Here is a 22,834-nt window from a genome sequence, read left to right on the forward strand (position 1 = left end):
ACATCAACTGTGTCTATGAGTTTATTTGTTAAGTGTGAAATGTGGTCAGTACACTGTCAATACCTTTATCTGACTGTTGTTTCCATACTCTGCTACGCTGACCTGCATCTGAGTGTGTTGTCCTCAGATTGTGCTGTAAGCTGGCATCTGAAGTGGACCGAAGATTTTTGTTTTTGCAAATTCAGAGCCAACATAAGAAGGGTCCCAAATTTGAAAGCTTTTTGCCGCTGCTTGTCCTCTACTGACATGTCCCAAAATGGTGCCACTGAGCCATAAAAGTGATGTCCTGCACACAAGCCTTACAAGTTTTCTCCAACTGCTGTCACCAGTGAAAGATGCAGCTAAGGGAGTGAGCTCATGCAGTCATGGAAGGAGTAGTCGACCCACAGTCACTGAACTGCCTATAACCTCCACTAGTTAACCTTTCCAGCCAGCAACCTGTAAATCAAAATGGAATGATGAGGGGTTTGGGTTTGTTTGGTTTTTTTGCTTGAGATACTTAGTAAACAAGGCACAGCAAATTATAGAGGCTTGTTATCATAGTTCTTTGAATTATAGTTCTTTGTTATCAGGACAACCTTGTCCCTGGACAACTTGAAAAAGGCTATGAAAAACCCAGAAAAGCTCAACTTATTAAAGGATTGCAAAGGATAATATATATAGTTCCTTCTTTTCCTTTTTTAAAAAAAGCCAAAAGTGGGAAGTAAGGTGATCTCCACACTGAACATCCCATTAGCCCTAGAAAGCACAGCTAATCTGTTGGAATTCATATGGCAAAAGAAAAAAGCAAGAATGCACACCAAAATTATTCAAGACAAAGTAGAAAAAGGTGGGCTTGTATTGCCTAATTTAAAATGGTATTTCGAAGCATGTGCTTTAGATTGGCTATGTGATTGGTTTAAACTGGAGGATAGGAGATTATTAATGTTAGAAAGTTATGAGCTAAGATACGGGATACATGCATATCTTTTCTATGGAAAACTAAAATTAGATAGAAATTTTAACAACCATATTGTATGGAAAGCATTATACAGAATTTGGACAAAACACAAATGGAAATGGTGTAACAGAATCCCACTTTGGGCATCACCAGCAGAAGCATTAATAAGAAGAGAGGAGTATAGAAATAATAATTGGATTAGATATGCCGACATTACAAAGAAAACTCAGGACAAAATAATATTGAAAACACAAGAGGAATTAATAAATGGCGATATAAAATGTAATTGGTTCGCCTATAGACAATTAGTCGAAAAATTTAAAATGGACAAATTAATTAGGATAGGACCTGGTGAACAAGACTTTGAAAACATATTCAAAAAAGGAGAAGATAAAAGATTTTCCAAATTTTATAATTTAATATTAAAATGGGAAATGGAAGAAGAAACGGTAAAAGACTATATGATTAAATGGGCTAAAGACCTTAATCAGACAATAGAATTGAAACAATGGGGAAAAACATGGAAAAACAGAATTAAGTACACAAATAGTATGGAGATGAGAGAGAACCTATACAAGACTATGTATAGGTGGTACCTTACCCCATATAGAATCTCTAAAATGTTTTAAAAAGTTAATGGTAATTGTTGGAAATGTGAAAAGAAAGTGGGGACATATTTATATATCTGGTGGAACTGTGAGACTGCAAACAAATTTTGGAAGATAATACACAATGAAATTAGAAAGATGGTTCATATAAAAGATTGTGTCAGTCCAAAGATGTATATACTAAATATTATTGAAGACGACGATTTGGAAAAGAAAGGAGGTAAAGTTATTTTTTTGCTATAATCACGGCCAGAATGGCCTACGCAAAACTTTGGGAAAAGGAGGTACCGACAATAGAAGATTGGAAACTTAAAATGTACGATATATTTGGTATGGAAAAATTGTCCTGTATGACTAAGAAACAGGTGTTTTATAAAGACTGGGAACTGTGGGTGGAATATGTAAAGTCAGAAGGTATAATAAATAGATGGATAGCCTTAACAGACTAGGTAAAGGTAGTATATATAAAAATTGTGCAAATGAGCTGAGATACTCATAGCAGTATTCATAGTTTAAAGCAAAAGGGAGAATATGTTAAGTAGGTAGATTAGAGTTCCTAATTATTTTTTCTCTTTTTTCATCCTCCCTATTAGGTATGAATGAGAGAGATGCTTTAGACATAAGATAGACATATTTGAGATTTATTCAGTACATGAAAGGTCTTAGTAATAATACTCTTTGGATATTGGTGAAAGATCTTTATAGGAGAAAGTAGGAATTTAGGAAAATAACACGTTCACAGCCGCAGATCAGGAAGTAGAATTTATTTTTTTCTTTTCTTTTTGTTTTTGTTGTTGTTTTTCTGTTATCATTTCTGTTGTCTCTTTTCTTGTATTTTATACAAACGTGTCAAAATATTGATTGTAATTTTTTAATTAATTTTGTACAATAAAATTTAATATGAAAAAAGAAAGAAAAAGAAAAAAAACACAGCCAATATGTGTTACCAACACGAAGAGTTCATGATTCCCAACTCTGTACTGAAACAATTAAAATAACCGCTTTATTTTAACTGACATCTATTTAGCCTCATAACAGCCCAGAAACATTGTATGTGGTGGTGAATCCTCTTTTAACCAGGAAACTTTGCCAAGTGATTCCGGGCTTCAGTCAGGCGCTTAATGCGATCAGTAAGAAACTGCCTCTGTTCTGCAGCATCTTTGCGCTCCTGGAGGTAAATGCTCAGCTTGTCTCTATCTTGAAGTAGGTGCAGCATTTCATTTTGCAGATTGTCTCCATATTTCTTGAGGACATAGAACTGGATAATGAGAGGGATTTGACAGGAGAGACGGCTGCCTGCACCCTGCAATAAAAAAAAAAGGGGGGGGTAGCATCACTATATTAGTAATGTCAATGCATTTTGTAGTTCCCCTTGTGAGCAAACCTGGTTGGAGAATGAACACCTCTACAATCAGAAACAGATGGGTGTAGATTTCGAAGACAGAGTTTGGCAGGCAGAACTCTATCGTAGCTGAGGGTCATGTTGGATAGGAAATTGTGGAAATTATGGTCCAAAAAGGAATTTTGCTAAATCTGTGTGTAGACAGATCTTGTAGCACCTTTGAGACTAACTGAAATAAAGAAGTCGGCAGCATTAGCTTTCACAGACTTCAGCCTACTGCCTGAGATGCATATAGTGGAGTGGAAACCAGGGACAGACATATATATGCCATTGGTATATGAGAATGTCAATTCAAATTCAAAATCCTTTGTGTCTGGAAATGAAGTAGCAAGTCCAGTCTTAACAATGTAATGAGTCAGGAAGCTATTATCCCTGTTCAATCCATTGCTGAGGAACTAGATATGGATGAATTCCATTTCTGCTATTTCTCTTTCCAATCTACCTTTGTCCTTCCTTTTGTTCAAGGACTGCTATTCTGAGGTCTGAGATGGAATGCCCAGGAAGATTGAAATGCTCTGCCACTGGTTTTTGTGTATTTCCATTCCTAATGTCTGATTTATGTCCATTTATCCTCTGGGGCAGGGACTGGCCTGTTTGCCTGATGTAGAGTGCTGATGGGCATTGATGACTTAAGTCATGTTGGAGGGTGAGCATGTGAAGGTCTCCCTAATATTGTTGATGATGCCATTAGGTCTATGATTGCAGATAGAGACTGTTAACTTATGCCGACCTCTTCCCTGTAGTAACATCAAAGCCTACTCCAAAGCTAGGTAAACCTCCAGAACAGTTTGCTAAGGGCTTGGAGGTAAAGCAGGTTCTAGGACACTATTAGAAGCTATTGTATAAGGCTGGGAAAACTGTGGCTCTTGTACCCCCCCTCCGCCAAGATCTTTTACTACATCCTGTCATTCCTTGCTCACTTCTGCACTAACAGAATAATGAATTAAGAACATGGACTGTAACTCCCAGATTCCCTATGGCTCCTTATCACATTGCTGGGAGGTATTGGGAACTGTAGTCTTAAAAGTAATTTTTCCACTCTTCGGTTGGATGTAGGCCACTGAGGTTAAGCATTGTATTTTAGTAGTTGGGGCCATTTAAGTCCTAACTCTCTTAACTTTCCTATCTCTTTATCCATACCCAATTAAATTACTATAGTAGGATGATAAAAAGGAAGGGGAAGAAAAAAGGGAAATGCAGCTGAACCTTTAAGACTAACTGGTTTTTATTTTTGCATGAGCTTTTGTGGGTATAAACCCACTTACTTACAGAATGGTATTAAGGCTTCAGGCATAAGCATATTTATACCATTGTGGGAGTGGGATAGTATGTAAAAGGATAGAGAAAGTAGTAGGATGAGTATTTAAACTACCCACTGTTTTAAATTTAGTAATTGTACTAACTACTGGCATCAGATTCTAACAATATGTTTTAGTGCACAAACATGCATTAAAATTAGTCTAGCATATAGATCCTTTATATCATCCCTTATATCAGTGGGATATAAGTGACACATGATGGGGTGTGCTCCTGTCACTAGTCCCAGCTTCTGCCAACCAAGCAGTTCAAAAGATTGTAATTGCAAGTAGATAAAATAGGAACCACTTTGGTGGGAAAGTTATTGTGAAGTCATGCTGGCCACACAACCCAAAATAATTTGGTGTATTGTGAAGTCATGCTGGCCACATAACCACCAGAGTTGTCTTTGGACAATGCTGACTCTTTGTTGTTTCGTTGGTTACAACTAGACATTCACGTCAAGATTCACCTTTACCATTACCTTTATAAGCAACAATCATTGAAAGGGAAGAGGGTTTTCTAACTCACACTGAAGTAGGTCTTCAAATGATAAGATATTTCTTTGATGGACATATCTTCCGGAGAGGCAGTTGTTCCCAAATTGACATCATTGCCCAGGGAACCCAGAGAATTTTTTCCACTCAGAGAGACAATGAGTGCAGAGTTAAAATTATTTTTTCCTCCATCCTTTATAATGCTTAGTTCTCGCCTGTAGATGTCATCCTGGGAAAATACGGTCTGTTCCATTTGAAACTGGATTCTAACTATTGCTTCAGCTTCTGCTGCTTGTTTCTCCTTAATACTTTCAATTCTTTTCTGTGATAGGAAAAAAAGAGTCAGAATGTAACAGAAAGCAATAATATCTAATTGTAAGAGATACTCGACATTAAAAAAAATTCCTGCATCATGACCCTTCACATGTTGAAGCCCCATTTAAGCTTTCAGCCCTTTGAAAAATCTACCTGTTTGAACTCTTCTCCCCTATTACAATAATTCACACATTCATACCTTTGCTTGAATATAAAGATGGGGAAAATCTTCAAAATGAACCTTTGCAACCTCTGTGAAAGCTTGACGCACTATTTCTGAGAGAAGGAAAAATAAGGATAAGAATCTAATTAAAAGAAGATGGGTTCCCAATCCCCAAATATCTATTGATTAAAAAGGATTCACCTCATTAATTCTATTCATTTCTCTCATGGCCCTTTATTTTTAAGTATCCTTTCCCAATATGTGAAAGGCGAGGGATTTCAGAACATCAATACAATTTTTCTCCATGACTAAAAAACTTGGTAGGAAATTGGCTTACCTATCACTTTATTTAATATTTCCATAGCAGGAATTTCTAGTCCTGTAACATGCCTCCTTATAATATTTTCAAATGTTCTGTAATTGATAAAACCTGGCAGCTCTCGTCCACGATACTGATGTTCAAATCTCCACTTCTCAGGATGGAGGGATTTTTCAACTGCAGAAAGATAAAATAAATACTCTCAGTTGGGATTTGGGAAGTGTAGTAAATTCAGCAAATTGTTTGGGGAACTAATTGACTGGCATTCTATTAGTGAATTATGATGGCCTAAGTCCCACACCACTGTAATCCCCTTTTTTGTCACTAGGAGTTCACAATTATGTTCCGACTATGCAACAACCAAAGCTCCACCCAAACCCATTTTTTTCAATCTGGCAAAACCCCTCCTCAAGGTAGTGTTGGTGGAGAATGGAGGGAGTGGCAGAATTTCATCCAGCTATTTTTCTATGGCTGGATGCACAGCAGTGACATCAGTTCTTGATGTGTATTGAGCATTGGCTTTCCATATTAAACATACTACCTCACTCTGCCTTTCCAATAGGCTGTTCCATTTGGTATGCGGAATCATGGAAAAGACAACAGATGTCTTCCCGGAGATTTGCAAAGTGGCTTGTCCAAATGACTCGATTGTCTTATGGAATGGCTAAATGACCATTTTCTCAGAGTCTGTGCACACATGCCACTGGAATGATGGTATCTTTGGTTGCCCTCCTTCATGGCATTCCCTTACCAGAATTGTGCAAAGACACTACATGGTTGTAGCCCTCTACCTTTATCCAGCACTATATACTTAACTGCAGATCCAGAGCAGTTTGGGATGGGTGTTTCTCTCTTCTGTTCTCCCATCACCTGACCCATCAACCTCTAGTAAACTTCACAGTCACCTATTTGCGTGAGGCACTGAGACCATGAAGAAGAAGAGGTGGTTCTTCGAGCAACACCAGAGAATACATGGGAGGTCTCTGAGGGTGCAGGTCATAGTGTGTCCAGCTAAAGGAAAATAGCTGATGCCTCTCTGTTGCTCCCCCACTCTCCAATGACATTGAAATGGTTGTGGGGTGTAGATTGAGGAGTTTGCACTGGCAGACTATAGTAGCTACATGCCAGAGATATCTCTCCTAATGCAGTTATCTCAGCCTTTTGTTTTAGAATGGTACACACAATAAAAGCACATAACAACATTCATGAGCATGGTTATGAGATATAAATAAGGAACAATGTGACCACATTTGGCATAATGTATCCAGTTCTGGGTTTGCTGTTGTTGTGTGCCTTCAAGTTATTTCCAACTTATGGTGATCCTAAGGTGATTCTATGGTGATCCTAAGGTGTTGAGCGGTGTGTGTGTTCTTTTTAATGATGCATTTTAAATCTATTTTTACATTTTCACTGCATTTATTTTTCATCAGAGCACTTTTTCTAGCAGCAAGGCAGGACAAAACATTAATAAATTAGTGCAATAGTCTTTTTGTTTGTTTATTGCATACATTTTTGGATACTGTTACATGTCCATTCCAGATCAAGCGCTTCTTTATTTGAACTGCTTTTTACTTACTGTTTTGGCCATTCTCAACAATTATTCGTCCCCACTTCTGAAATTCTTTACGGACTTTTGTGAACAGCCTGGTGTCCTTATCAGATAATTTTTCTTCTCCTTGTACTGTACTGGTGATATCTGCATTAAACAGTTGGATTTTCTGCAGCAATTTTAAAACAGGAAGATAGTTTTAAAAACAAGCAAGGCAGCTGTTTATATCACAATGATCAAGCAAACTGTTGAGTATTCTCCTTCACCAGTCATACTAAAAAATTTCAGTCAACCAAGCATAACAAAAGACCAGACATCTAATTTAAAAAAAACAAATACTGTGCATTTGTTGCAAAAGCTGCCAACACAGAGGCTGTGTTCAGGCATTCATACGTAATGTATGGATCATGCCATGGGGCTAAATCTACAAGCATTGCCAATTATGTTCCCCGTTTCAGATAGTCAGTTGTGTATCTGAAACAAAATTTTAAATGACCTTAAATTATTGTGTTTAGAACCTCATTTCACACATGCACTCTGAACATACAGGAGAAGGACAACAAGGATGGGCTTGTGTATCTGCCCCACAGTCATGTAGTTGTTGTGTTATTTGCCTTCAAACTCACTTCTACCTATAACGGTCCTATGAATGACAGACCTCCGAGATTCCTAGTCTCAGCTGCCCCACTCAGGTCTTGCAAATGTCCTTGATTGAATCAATCCACTGTAGTGTGGTTTTCCTCTCTTCCTATTGCCTTCCACTTGACTGAGCATTATAATCTTTTCCAGTGAGTCATGTGATCTCATAATATGTCCAGTCAGTCCTGCCCACATATTTTCTTAGAATACCTGAATAGTGTTAAAAGTCTGCCCTATACATATTCTGGCATGAGAACTGAGATCTGCTGGAAAGGAAGGAAGTGGAATAGGACCTTCTCTCCTCTGATGCCTTGTTTGGAAATCGGATTGGTGCTGAAATTAGCTTCAATCCTGCACCATTAAAATATTTATTAAAGTCTTTGGAGTCTAATTTATCTTTTCTGAAATGTGCATGTACATGGTTTTAAATTGTCTTTTATGTGATTTTAACTTGTTAATTGTTTAAGATGTTTTGTTGTCATTTGTATGTATTTTGTCCTCTTTTTATTGTTTTAAATTCTGATTTATTTTAAAATGTTTAAATTGAATTTTAATTTGAAGGTTTTCCTGTGATCCCATGACATAGGGAATGGGATATTTCAATTAATATTTAGATAAGCAACACCTAAACACTGAGAAAAAGTGGTTATTTCCAATGGCAGTAAATCCATTCCACATTTTAGTCCAAATTTTAAAGGGAGGTATCCAAGAAACTGACCTCTAGCTAAAAATATGTTCAGTAGTTATATTAGTTTAATCCTATATTGGAACTAAAACTGAAAGTGGATTGACTGTCTAATTGACATGGGAATAACAGCCACCACTGATAATTTCAAAACAGATTGGCTGCTGGTCAAAAAAACTGAATATTTCTAAGATTGTACCTACCCAGTTAATCATTGCCATTGAGTCCCTATATACAGTCATATCCACAGTTTCAACCATCCATGGCTTGAAAATATTTTTATTTGTATTTCCCAGAAAGTAAACCTTGAGTTTGCCATTATATATAAGGAACACCATCTTAGTATGCCATTGTATATAACACGACTTGAGTACCTATGGATTTTGGTATCCACAGTGGGTCCTGAAACCAAACCCCATTAAATACTGAGGGCCCACTGTATGTCTGGCTTCCTTTTTATTTTATCCAAATGGATCCTAAAAATAATGGCTGGCATCCTGTTAGTCTTTTATGATGTCATAAATTAGATGATGACTACTATGACTTCTTATTTTTCTTAGCTTTTAAGTAATTTCCAACATAGTGCTCAAAAGGCAAGTTTTCTTGGTAAGATTTGTTCAGAGCAGGGATTGCCTTTTAGACTTAAGACACTGTGAATGAGAATATGAAACAAATACAACAGTGACATTATTGCCACAACTGCAAATGACCCTGAAACCCATATTAAAAGCCAGCCAGTCATCCAGAATGATGGAGGTCTGTGCTGCTGCCAAACTGGGTGCTTCACACAATCAGAACTCTTCTACCAGTGAGTGATGCTAGGAGGAACAGAAACAGGGGCTCCTACAAGGACCTGTTACAACTCTTTAATGCAGCATCACTCACTGGTGGGCAGGGTTTGGCTATATCAGGGGTAGGCAACCCTTTTGAGCCGGGGGCCGGGTTGCTGTCCCTCAGACAACTGGGGGGGCCGAAGCAAAAATAAATAAATAATTATTTATTTTTTTAAAAAAATTAAATAAATAAATAAACCGGGACAAATGTAGGACAAAATTTTCAAATGGAGGGCACTTTTTAAATAAAAAATGGAGGACACGCAAAAAAAAATGCTGATTTAAAAAAATGTTGATAAATGCATGTTTGTGAGGCTTCTATAGACAATTGCCCCACCATGCCCCTCGCGTGAGAGGCCAAAGGCCCCGGCGGCAATCGGTGGCAGCACCGGGCTGGGGCCGGTCCCAAGGCCTTGCCGGGCCGCATTCGGCCCGCAGGCCGCAGGTTGCCTACCTCTGGGCTATATCATCATGGAGAATGCTGCTTGGTGGCAGCAGCACAGACCTCCATCACTCAGGTCAGCCGACTGGCTTTTAAGGTAGGTTAAAGAAAATCTCCAACATTGTGGCTACATGTTTGATGCAGGATCTCAGCCATTATTCTTCTTTCCTTCCTTCCTTCCTTCCTTCCTTCCTTCCTTCCTTTCGAGTACATTTGCTAAACTGCTCAGTGATGGCCTGTCACGTTTATGTTGTTTTTAAAGCTGTTAACAGGATGTTTTGAAATTTTGGCTTTCATAAATGAATGCTTTATAGTATAATTGTTTATAATTATCTGGTTGTAAGCCACTTTGACAGGAAATTTTAGTTCTGAAACAGATAAATCCAAAAACAAAGCGATGTCTATACTGGAACAATACAGAAATTCTATTGCACTAATTCCAGTTGGCATGCAGTCTTTTCCCATTTAGTTTACATTATTCTATCCAGAATTTGCAGGAGGAAAAACTGAAAAGCAACTAACTCAAGTTTGCACAGTTTGGTGAGTCAAAATTCAAATTCTGCAACATATCTGAGTCTGTTTTCCACTACACAATTTTAGCACTTTGATACCACTTTTACTGCCATACCTGCATTCTACCAAAACTTGGGATATGTAGCATATGTAGCTCTTGTGGGAGAGTTCTGAATATATCATAAAACTATAAATCCCAGGATTGCACAGGAAGAAGCCATGGTTTTAAAGTGGTATCAAAGAGCTATAACTAGGAAGTGCTTGTGGGCTAACCATAGGTAACTGATTGACCACTCTGTGAACAGAATGCTGGAAAACCAGAAAAAAAAAACAGGAAAAAATTGAAAAAAGGAAGAAAAATATGGAATATTTTATTTTAGCATGATTCAAGGAAAACACAGACAAAAATGCTTCCCTCCCCTAATTTTTCCATAGTCCTTCACATTTCTAGGCTGGACTAGATAAGTCTTGATTGGATACATCTTCTATCTTTTTATGCTATTATCTTTGATTTGTAACTGAAGGTGCTTATAATATACCGCATCTCCCCATATAATCTGCCCCGCACTCTCAGAACAACCGGGAAGAACTTGTTTGAAGTCCCTACTTTGAGATATGTTACTACTTCTCAGAGGGCCTTTTCAGTAATGGCCCCCAAGCATTGGAATAGTCTTCCCGAGGAGCTCCGTCTCATTACCTCCCCTTGAACTGTTTAAAAAGAGACTTAAAACCTTTCTCTTTAACCAAGCATTCCCCCATGTTCACTGAAGTTATGTTCGATCCCCTTTTCTCCCTCTCACTTACATATGCCTATGAATTGGATTTTAATTGTATATTGTAATTAATGTAATGTGGTTTTAATTTTATGTTCTTTTAATAATTTTACTATGTACACCGCTTTGATCACTGCGGAAAAGCGGTACAGAAATAAATTTTATATTATTATTATTATTATTATTATTATACATTTCTGGATTGATTACTTATTTATTTTATGTCCTACATTAAGAGAGCAATTAAGATGTCTAGAGGTGAAAGGTTCTGCACACCCCAAAGTCTCAAACACTCCCATGTCAACAGATATTGGTTAAGTAAAAGATGTAACTTATTAAAGCTTTGATAGTTTATAGTTAGAATTTAGAAGTAATGTGTCACAAATACAGTGGTCCCTCCACATTTGCTGCGGTTGAGGAGAAAGACCCCTGTGAATCTGGGAAAACTGCAAATAAAAATAAGACTGTTCTTTTTTCTAAGAGAACACCTCTCTAAGAATCTCCAGGTCCTCCAGTGCACCTATGGTCAACATCTGCCAGAGGTTGACCTTAGGGCCATGCTGGAAGACCTACACAAATGCCCAGATAAATGTTTTCTCTAGGAACATCTAGGTTCTTCAGCACAAATTTATGGTCAACTTCCAGCTGAATTGCATTGGAGGACTTAAGAGATTCCTGGAGAGAAGATGTTAATCAAAACAGCAAATAATCAAATCTACAAAAGCCTTAAAGGTGGAGGGCCAATTGGAACTCCATTACATGCAGTGTTTTAATTTTGGGTTATGTAGCCTTAACATCCTGCAAATATATGCAAAAACTGTTAATATTGTTTTATTTTTGCTGTATTTAGTAACTTCTGTTAACTACTTCTAAACATTTGTTGTTTGAGGAGTCATTTGGAGAGATTGGTCATTTTTTCAAGTATTTTTAAATACAACTAAAATGCAACTAAAGAGTAACACATTAACAATATTAATAACATGTTGTTCATAAAGGAATGAGTAATGATGAATATTGCATTGGGAAAAACATGGTAAAAATGAAGAACACATTATTTTTTAAAAGTAACATTTTAAACTCTGAGATTAGCATATGCACCTAAATCTACTTACATCTGTTAAAAAATATAACTTCTCGCCTTCTGATTCTGGCATGCCTTTGCCGTATCTGCGCATCTCATCACTTGCTTTTTGAAGCTGGTAACTTATTTGTTGTTCTAAAGTTGGCAAAGATCTCTTTTTTTAAAAAAAAGGGAAAAAAGATTTATGCAAACTGTCCCGAAGGAGGGAGAAAATACCATTCGTTGAACATTTAAGACATCTGATGCTGATGACAGGTTCTTTGGTGACTTACACTAATATGTTGTACAAGTTCACTTGTAAGTTTTTCAGCCAGTAAGGGAATTGTGGCTCTTTTTTCCTTTAGAAGCATGCTGCAAGGAAACAAGTGGCAAGTTAACTGAAAAAAATAAAACTAATAATTGCATTAAGTCTTGAGACCAGAGTCTCATTCAGTACAGTTGGTCCTGAATGTGGTCTGTACAACAGAGAGTTGTCCCATTTAAGTTCTAAGAATGGAAGACCTAAGTGTTTGTTCCCTTACACAGAAACATATGCGTCCTTTAAAACAAATGGGGCAAGACATGCAACAGAGATCTTTAATTGCACTGGTTTTTCATTTTGATTTGTAGTAGAATTGAAAATGAATGATTTTGGAATTACATCCCCTCATCCCTAAATTTAAAGTCAGACTTGATCAAGTGTATTAAGCGTTGGCTTCGGCTGCATAATTCTCGAGGCAAATACAATGATTTGTAGAAGCATTATGTAAAATTTCCATTTATTTTCTATAGAGAAAAGGAAAGGAAAGCAACTTCATGCATTAAAGTCTGAAATACTCCAGTTTAACCTCACAAGATAGGATCTTTCTCTTGCTGGGAATGGAAGGATCCTCATAGGCTGTAACAAAAGTAATTAGTGTTACTTTTCAAATGTAATTACATAGTCAGTTCTTTTAAAGGCATTGGCCATGATTCTTGGTCAGCTACTTAGCTGCATAACTACCTTGGTTATATAGTTAAAGAGTATCTCCAAGGGCAAGCCTCCCAATCAGGATTTACAGGGCAGCATCTGCTGCAAGCAACAGGGATCTGTTCTCCTGTCAATTGGGACACAACTGCCTAATGTTTCCATTCCCGTCCCACAAGGGATCTTCAGTGTCAGCCAAAAGCAGGATCCCTATCATAATTCTTCCTCGCACCAGAGAATGCTTGTGAGACAGGCTGTAAACATCAGTCTGTTTCATTCCAAGCAACAGGATAACAGACCTCTGTCTCTTGCAGTACCTGCTCCCTGCTGAGTCCAGATAGGGGGGCTCCCAAAATCCTTCCGTAATCTGTTGAATACAAGGGGATTGTCAATCTGAACAAATCATGAATGTGTCTACACATTCATAACTGCAGTCAAAAATTCCAGCCAATCTTATTAACACTACTCATTATTTGTTACTAAAAGATAAATCCATTATGTAGATCCTTACTAGGGAGCTAATTTAAAAAGACTTAAAAATACAAGAATTGCTTTCAAAAATCCTCATAATCTTTCTAAAAATATGGTTCTTCTTCTACTACTGCTACTACAACATTTTTTTTATTACATCCAAAAAAAAAAAAAAAGAATGTTATCAGCTGATTTGTTGCTTTTTAAAGGATTTGGGTAATGTTGTAACCCTAAAGGTATCATAACAATGGTATTACTTTTAATATATTATTTCTAAGCTCTGGATCTTCCATTTGGTCAAGGAATAAAAGACAAGGAATAATAGTCTTTGTGTTGCTTGACTATGCAGAAATGGAAGGCTAAAAGAGATTATTAAGAGATGCAATGAGAGATATCATTTTCCTATTAAAATCATCCATGTTGTCAGTGTATAGCTTCAAAGAAAAAAAAAAACAACAGTTGTCATCATGGGCATAAATATAGTTCTATTGCCTGAATTGTTGGAGGAAATCCTTTTCAGTCTCTAAGGCAAAATATCTTAACTGGCACTTCCATAAGTATCTTCTCACATTGGAATTGGCATGTGTCAAAGGATTTCAATCAATCAATGATTATGACTAAGTATTTCAACTTCCAGCATTTAAGTAATAAGTGAATGAGTCATTAAAAAACAAACAGTTCAGAACATGCTGAAGGGTGTGCTTATTTACATCCTGAAATAAATCCTGTATGCTTTATCATGTTTCAGTCATTTTCAGTTAAACTGGTAAGAAAAAACAGGCACCAACAACAGAAACTATTACTATACAATATATCAGCAAAATAGGGGGAAAGCAAATAACTTTCCATATTTTATATACACCTACCTAAAATGCTGATGATTCTCAAAAAATGATCTCTCTTTCTCAATCGCAGAGGCTAGCGTCAGGTTGGACTGAATGTCTTGCTGCCCTCGGCATTTCACAATCATATACCCTTTTTTCAGGGGGATGACCAAGTTTCTCACGATGTTCACCACAGCCCCCTCAGTTCCTTTATCCATCAGGTCAGGCTTTGTCAGGATCCCTACCATGAAATATTAAAATACAAGATTAGAAAAGTTCTCAACAATTTCCTATGCCCTGGAAGCATAAGCCACGTACAGAGCTTTACAAGTGTCAGGGCTGAATTTCAAGCGGGCTGGACAGCAAAGAAATCTGTGACTGCCACTATCATCAAAATTAGCTATTAGTAATTGTGTGTGTTGTGTGCCTTCAAGTCGTTTTGTAATCTATGGCGACCCTAAGGTGAACCTATCATGGGGTTTTCTTGGCAGGATTTGTTCAGAGTTGCCATTGCCATTCTCTGAGGCTGAAAGAATGTGACTTGCCCTAGGTCACCCAGTGGGTCTCCATGGCTGAGCTTGGATTTGAACCCTGGTCTCCAAATGTCCTAGTCCAATGCTCAAACCATTATACCATGCTGGCTCTATTAGTAATTAAATCCAAAATAAAACACATGCTTCTAGTTGCAATAACTTTTTGGTTCATTTTGCAAGTTTCATGGGCTTCTGGTCCAGATTTTGATTAAAAGAGCCTGAAATCTGCTTCTCTCTTTCTTTGACAAGGCCTCTGGAAATAGTAGCCTTATTTACTGTCTGACATTTAATGGAGTTAGGGAATCTCCCTTCCTTTTCTTCACTCCTTCCTTCTTGTCAGGAAACACAGCTGATAAAGTTTCATTTTGATCTACATCCTGCCCTATCTCAGAAGAGCTCAGAGATGTTAATAGTAAAATTAAAGAAATGAGGTTGTGCCTTTTTGACAGAGTTCACAAAAGAGTAACTTTAAAATCCCATTATGTTCAAGTAGTATTAAGCATAAAAAAGAAGTACACTTGTATAGCACAAAGATATTTTTTTTATTTTCCTTCCATTACATATTTTAATCTATTTTGCTTCTATTATATATATATATTATTTATGTTACATTAATTGTTGTACATATATTATTTTTATTTGCTTTCTGTCAAATTACAATGTAGTTTGACACCACTTTAACTACCATGGCTCAGTGCTATGGAGTTATGGGATTTGTAGTTTGTTTTGGAACAAGGGCTCTCTGACAGAGAAGGCTAAATATCTCACAGATATCCTATAGACTGAGTCATGGCAGGTAAAGTGGTACGAAACTGCATTATTTCTGCAGTGCAGATTAGACCTTCTAATACACACACACAGTAATGCCTTCAGGAAAAGTAAAAAAAAATCCAGATATGCAAGCAAATAAAATATTCTAAAGCTTTGGGGTCTTAATATAGGTTGGAGGAACAATAAAGAATTCCTGATGACGTCAAACAGTAGCATAATAGCCATGAGCCTTAAAAAATAAAACTTTGGTTATGACCTGCTGTAATCTAAAATTCATGTGTGCATTTCTGTGTTTCAGATTTCCAAATTCGGGGTAAATTCTCCTAGCTCCTTACCAAGCGTTCTTTCCCCTTCTGGATCCACCTCCTGAGCCATCTTCAGTGCCTCAGTTGTGGCAATATCCACATTACTTGGGACCACCACTAAATTTATTGTCTCTTGCCTATCAATAAATGTTTTTATCAGCTTTTTGATCTGTAATAAAACAAAAGAAAAAAGTCTGTTTGATGAGTTTTTGACAAGTTAAGCAGCATTCATTAACTGATGGGGCTGGGGGGTTGAACCCTAGTTAAATTTACTGAACAAACCAAGGCAGGGTCATTTAAATTTTTTAACAACAATTTTATTCATGATACAGTCAGCCTTCCATATCCACGGATTCCTTATCTATGGATTCAAGCATCCATGGCTTGAAAATGTTCAAAAATATATAAATTCAGAAAAGCAAACCTTGATTTTGCCATTTTATATAAGGAACACCATTTTACTATCCATGGTATTCAATGAGACATGAGCATCCATGGATTTTGGTATCCATGGAGGGTCCTGGAACCAAACCCCAGTGGATATCAAGGGTCCACTGTACATACAATAATTCCTCCTTCCTATATAGATATTGTAATTTAATTTCCCCCTTCTCTCCCTCTATTCCTCCCTTCTGCCCTTCCCTCCCCAAATCATGAAGCCATCATATCCCTGTCAATCACCATATATATGAATTGGCTTCCAAATAGTTACAGGTTGTTTATATTTTAATCATAATCTGCAGTATTTGTTTCTTCCAAATCCTTCTTGATCCAAAGGAGATTTAAGTCCAGTATTGCCTTGAGTAATATAAACAATAAACGGTTTCCAAGTACTCTCACAAATATCTTCTTTTATATCAACTCTTGCTACTCTTGCTTTGTATGTTATTTTTTCTGAAATATCCTATTTAGCCACTTTTGTATCAAGAGATTTCCTAATGTTTTGTATGCTTTAGCTATTTGTAGCCTTGCAGCATTTAAAATAACTGTTAATTGACCTTTATTAGGCACTTTTCACTTTCAAATACAGAAATATATAATAGCACCCCTCTAAAATGGATATTTGGCCCAACATTTGACTTTTCCATCCTAATACATCCTCCCAGAATCTATAAATGTTTGGATAAGTTAGCCACCTATGATTCTAATAATCTATTTTGCCACATATACAACATAGCATTGACATGTTATTATTGATCTTATGGTATTTGAATGGACAGTGATACCATTCATTAATAATTTTTAATTTATTTTCTCTGATCCAGGAAGTTATTGAGTTATAGGGTAGTGTTTTCCAAACTGAATCACATTGTTTTTCCTTTATCCTATCCCCAATTTGACTCCCAAATAAGTTGCATCCCTCTAGATTTACCAAATTATCTGCTATAGTTTTGAAGCTTGTATTTTTGTTTTGTTTATACTGTCATTACAATATGTTTTAAATAGTTAAATGCTCCCGGAGGCGGGTGTGTGTGTGGATCTGTTCAATATAATTTTGCCTGAAATGAATTTATTTTGCACTGGTTGAAACTTGGTTGAAGTCTATTTTTAAGCTGTTCTGACTGTATAGGTTTACCACTCAAATACAAATCATTTATTCTATAAATTCATTTCCCTCCCCACCTCCTAAATTGGTTGTATTGGTTGTTCTGTTTAAAAAACTGATGTTCTCAGAAATGATGGAGGGGTGATGGAGTTGCTAAATTTTTAAAATACCTAAACCATGTACTGAACATTCCCTCTGTAAACGGGTAGGCGACTTTGTCTTGTAGTTTTAAAATTTTAGCTGAAAATACATTTGCCTCATATTGTTTTGGTAACAGGCTTCTGTCTATTTGGATCCATGCAACTGAATTATCAGTTTTTATGAATCTAACCATCTGAACAATGGGGAGGATCACAATATAATTCTGTATTTCATAGCGCTAAAGCTCCTCATGATGTATATAATATTTGGTATTATTTATGAACCTTAACAATTTCCCCCACCATAAATTTCTTTAATTTCTTTTTTTGCCATTCTGTAAATTTTGTTTTTATGTAATGAGAATGGAATAGTTTGAAACAATAACAAAGAAAATATGATGAAATGGTCACAGAATATGGGTCACACTTTTAGTTTAGACCAATGGGAATACACATGGAAGAAGAGATTAGGTTATATTTGTTGTCAAAGGCGCATTACAGACTGCCAAATGTACGTGCTCTGCGTGTACTAGAGTTAGGAAGGGGCGTGCTAGGGTTAGGAAGGGTCTTGCCTTCCTAACAGCCCCTGACCCTAGCACGCGCGGAGCACGTACTAAATGGTGGTGCCCGTCCACACGGGGGCCGCCATCTTGACGTCTCGGACGCCACTTCCGGGTGGCAAGAAGAAACGCCATTTCAGCGCTTCTTTTTAGCTGCACCGGGAAGCCTAACACTCTGACCGCTGGGGCTTCTCAGCGCAGCTAATGACGGCGGCAGCAGACTGCCTGCTTTTGGGCGGTCTGTAACGCACCAAAATGTCAAAGAAAGCTACTATAAGATGTATTTTAGGTGGTATCTAACACCTGATAGGCTGTGCAAAATGTATAAGAACTGTGCAAACATATGCTAGAAGTGTGGGAAAGAGAAAGGTTCACTATTCCACATGTGGTGGACATGTGAGAGAGTGAAAAATGTTTGGAAGCAAATCTATTTTGAAATTAAAAAAAAACACCTTTAAAATTGATTTGAAATTTGTACATTTTTTTTTGTTAAATATGTTAGATATAGAGGGAAAATTTGGTAAAATAATTTTTTATATGTTATCAGCTGCAAGAATAATTTACGCAAGGAACTGGAAGAAAGAAGAAATTCCATCAATTGAAGATTGGTCTTTTAAACTCTTAGATCTCCTGGAAATGGACAAATTATCATCTAAAGGATTAAGAAATGAAAATACAAATAAATTTAAACAAGATTGGGAAGAAATAATAAATTATTTAAAAAGAAAGTGCAGAAAATGTATAATTATGGGATGAGATACAGGTTAAAGTATAATTTAAGGTGATAATTTTAATTATTTGAATTAATGTGTACTTAAAGTGTATCCAAAGATAATGAAATATTTTTTGGGTTATGAAGCATGGTGTTATATTATGAAAGGAAAGAAGGAATACTTAATTTAATTAAATACCAGATGTATAAAAAGACAATTACGAAATATCTCTAAGTTATAAGTAAGGAAGTAATTAACGTGTTTGTTTTGCTGTTTGTAATTGTTTGGTGTATAGGGATGAATGGAATTGGTATGTATTATTTTATTTTTGTATTTGTGATTTTAAATCAATAAAAATGATAGTAATATCAGAAAAAGAAAAAGAAAAAAGAAACAATAACAAAGAAGAACAAATATTTAGATAAAATGTGGGTTTTGACAAAGGCTAGCCTGCCCAATAGTGAGGACTGTAGTTCAGACTGTCTTTTTAATTTTTGTTTCAAACAGATAAATATTTATTTGTACAGTGAACCCACCATACCTCTGGGCTAGCCATTCACAGATTGGAGCTCCCACATAGGGATGCCATAACCCGGCGGCCCCCGTGACAAACCCGCTTTTGGGGCCCCCTCCTGGTCCCGGTCCGGTTTGGCCCCTAGCCCCCGGTTCGGCCTTCCCCTGCCTCCTCCCCGCCATCCTGCACAGCTGTGCGCCACTCTCCCCACCTGGCGCACTGGCATAGCCTAGAGAGCAGGTCTTCAGGACCAGGGACGTAGCCAAGGGGGGGATCTTGGGGTCCGGACCCCCCCTTCCATTAGAAAAATGAATGGTGTGTGCTGCTGCACTGCTGCACTCAAGCCCCATTATAATGGTGGCACTTAGTCTGGACCCCCCCCCTTCCTAAAATCCTAGCTACGTCCCTGTCAGGACATCTGCCACTCAGAGCTTTTGCCCACCCACATTGGTATATATGCCTTGCAAGACGCCTTACTTTCCAGGTTACAGTGGGAAAAGAAAAGAAAAAGGCCATAAATCGTTCATGTTTCCCTGGGAGTCTAAATGCCTCATCTTTTAAATGTAAACCACTCAGTATTGTTGTAATTCTTTATCACAGGATCGTTTTTGAGGCCCTAAACACCTTTACTTGTAATATGCAAATTTCTCCCAAAGCTGACCAATGGGAAAAAAGCAATCAGCCCTCCACTTGGGTTGGTTTTCAATGGCTTGGTTAAGGAGAGGTTTTGCCTTGCAAGTTGCTGGTAAATAATAGAAGGCTTTGGGGTAGCAAAAGGCTGCAGAAATAGTTTGACACCCCCCCCCCCCCCTTAAACATCCATGGCTCAGTGCTATGGGTTTCTGGAAATTGTAGTTTCTTGTGGCACCAGAGCTCTTTTGACAAAAGGAGGCTGAATGGTCCACAGAGGAGGCGTTGCCTGGGGGCAGAGCCTCTTGCCAGCAGTGAGGAGGCTGCGATGATGAAGAAAAGCAGGGGCTCCTCCGGATGGTCCTGCTGGCCACTTCTCTTGGCTCCCTCCCTCCTCCTCCTCCTTCTCCTCCTCCTCTCAGAGCTCATTCACACTCCTTGGCTTTTCTCTCCTCCCCCCCTCTCCACTTTGAGACCCCTTTAACTGCCAAAGCTCAATGCTCTGGAATTCTGGTGTCTGTGAGGCATTTGGCCTTCTCTGTCAGAGAGCTCTGGTGCCACAATAAACTACAATTCCCAGGATTCCATAGCACTGAGCCCTGGCAGTCCAAGCAGTGTGTTTTGGACACAGAGATCCTCCAAATGAATCCAGTCCCTAGCTTTTATATCTCTCTCACACACTGCAGGAATAATAACCCACTTTAAGACTGCTTTAACTCAATGGTAGGGAATCCTGGGAATGCTAGTGTTTGAGAGACATTGAGACTTCTCTGTCAGTGATGGCTCTGAGGCCACAATAGACTACAATTCCCAAGATTCCCCAGCACTGAGCAGTCTCAAACTGGACCATTTCCTCAGTGTGGATGCACCTGGGGAGGAATTCTGGGCACTGCAGTTCAACTACGTTTGGAGGGTTATGGGACTCCCTGTCAGAGATAGCTCTGGGGCCACAGTGTACTACAATTCCCAGCATTCCCCAGCACTAACCCAGGACAGTTAAATCACTCTCGAACTGGATTATTTCCTCAGTGTGGATGCAGCTTTGGTGAGGAACTCTGGGCATTTCAGTCCAGCATTGTTTTATTTCAGCAGTGTATTTTGGACCAGAGACAAGGTGACCAGGCATCCTCCTCCTTTTCCAGGACATGTCCTCTTCTGTCAAATTTCAAAATGTCCTCCATTTGGATCATGGCTAAGAAACATGGATTTATAATTACATGGGTGTTTTTAGCTTTTATTTTTGGCCATGTCCTACATTTTTTGCTTGGGTGCCCTACATTTTGGGGTGAGGGCATTGGTCACCTTGGTCAGAGAGCTTTCCAGGGGTTTAACTGCCATTCTGCTGTGGTGCTGGAACAAACCACCATTCCCAGAATTCCATAGCATTCAGCCGAGGCAGTTAAAGTGGTCTCAAACCAGATTATTTCTCCAGTGTAGATGCAGCCCAAGCCTTTTGCTTCTCTTATGCCTGAGATTTCAAAGCCCAGCCCTGGCACCACAACAAACTACAAATCCCAGGATTCCATAGGATGGAGTGATGAGAGTGAAAGCAATGTGGCAGCAGCCTAAGTGTGCTTAATGCAGTTCTTAACATGGTGCATGTCATGCCTCCAGAGCATCTTTGATGCTCTTGAGACATATATTTAGTTGAGATTATAATAGGCTTTTCTATGTATTAGTTTAGGAGGGGAAATAGAGATCTATAGCTTTAAGAAAGACAAGGATTGTGGGAAATCCTAGGGTCTTATACTACCTCTCCAGCAGTGTTGCCAATTTCGCGACTTTCACACAAAAACAGGGACTTTTCAGAGCTTTTCGTGTGATTTTCGCGCATGGCTCTTTTTCAGTGCCTTTTCCGCGACTTTGGCCCTTTCAGCTCCAGCCTGCTGCCTGCAGAGCAACCAACCCTCTGGAGTGTAACAGTTTTCAGCCAAGAGGACTGGAGAAAAAACTCTCTCTCTCTCTCTCTAATGACTCCTTCTGAGAGCCAGGATGGAGCAAGCCCAACCAACCCCAACTGTTTGGAGGAATCACATTCACATTAACAGTTCAGCCAATCAGAGAGAGGACAGTGATTGCCCCCCCCCCCTCAGGCATTCTCAGGCTCCAGGGGCAAAAGTGCTGGAGAGAGGCAGGGAGTGAGGGATCTTGGCTGGCTTCCCAATTGCCTTGGATTTCCAAGTAAGAAATAAGTTTTAAGGCACACAAAGGCAATACTTGATCATGGTATCATGGCTTGATGTTGTGGACTTCTGTGTGTGCCTGAGAGTGACATTTGAATTTCTGAATTCCTGAGCTTGGGCAGAGTGTCCCAAGCCTACCTCTCAGGGTCGTTGTTGTACTGTGAGGACCATTTGGGTTGTGTGATGTGAATGTGATGTCCCTGAGTGTGTGTGTGTGTTAGTGATTAAATATGCCTCTGAGCATGGGCAGAGCACCTGGTAAGTTGGCATCCCTGACCTGTCTTCCCATAATTTTGTTTTGTGGCTCTCTTTTTCGTTCTCTTTTCCATTGCCATCCATACTGCAGAAATAATCCAGTTTGGCACTGCTTCTAACTGCAAGGCTCCCTGCGATGATGGGATTCTGGGCACAACAAACCACCAAGCCCAGAATTTCATGCATGGAGCCCTGGCTGCCAGTAAAAGCAGTGTCTCAACATGTCACAACAAACTACAATTCCCAGGATTCCCTGGTTGAACAAAGGAATTGCCTGCACGCTTCCAGATCACAGCCCCAGAGAATGAGTCTATAGGATATCAGTGTTGCCAATTTAAGTCCAGTTCTTCAGCTGCATTTGGATTTAATAATGATAATAATGGTGATG

At 38.3% G+C, this 22,834-nt stretch overlaps 1 protein-coding gene across 2 annotated transcripts in view; it reads right to left on the reverse strand.

The window, feature by feature from the left end:
* Nucleotides 1–2,240: 2,240 nt before the first annotated feature.
* Nucleotides 2,241–22,834, reverse strand: part of LOC149319566 (interferon-induced GTP-binding protein Mx1-like) — a 32,911-nt gene continuing 12,317 nt past the window's right edge. For both annotated transcript variants that reach the window (XM_089511975.1, XM_089511976.1), the window contains exons 6-14: nucleotides 15,936–16,074; nucleotides 14,339–14,537; nucleotides 12,328–12,406; nucleotides 12,087–12,209; nucleotides 7,117–7,258; nucleotides 5,559–5,717; nucleotides 5,258–5,334; nucleotides 4,778–5,065; nucleotides 2,241–2,851 (exon numbers count right to left, since the gene is read on the reverse strand). In XM_089511975.1, coding sequence (XP_089368101.1) covers nucleotides 2,621–2,851; nucleotides 4,778–5,065; nucleotides 5,258–5,334; nucleotides 5,559–5,717; nucleotides 7,117–7,258; nucleotides 12,087–12,209; nucleotides 12,328–12,406; nucleotides 14,339–14,537; nucleotides 15,936–16,074 — 1,437 coding nt within the window. In that variant the 3' untranslated portion in view covers nucleotides 2,241–2,620. The remainder of the gene's footprint in view (nucleotides 2,852–4,777; nucleotides 5,066–5,257; nucleotides 5,335–5,558; nucleotides 5,718–7,116; nucleotides 7,259–12,086; nucleotides 12,210–12,327; nucleotides 12,407–14,338; nucleotides 14,538–15,935; nucleotides 16,075–22,834) is intronic.

The sequence above is a fragment of the Sceloporus occidentalis genome, unplaced genomic scaffold (assembly GCF_023333645.1).
Source record: "Sceloporus occidentalis isolate IW3139 unplaced genomic scaffold, rSceOcc1.0.p SCAF_2, whole genome shotgun sequence".
In the NCBI taxonomy this organism is placed as follows: domain Eukaryota; kingdom Metazoa; phylum Chordata; class Lepidosauria; order Squamata; family Phrynosomatidae; genus Sceloporus; species Sceloporus occidentalis.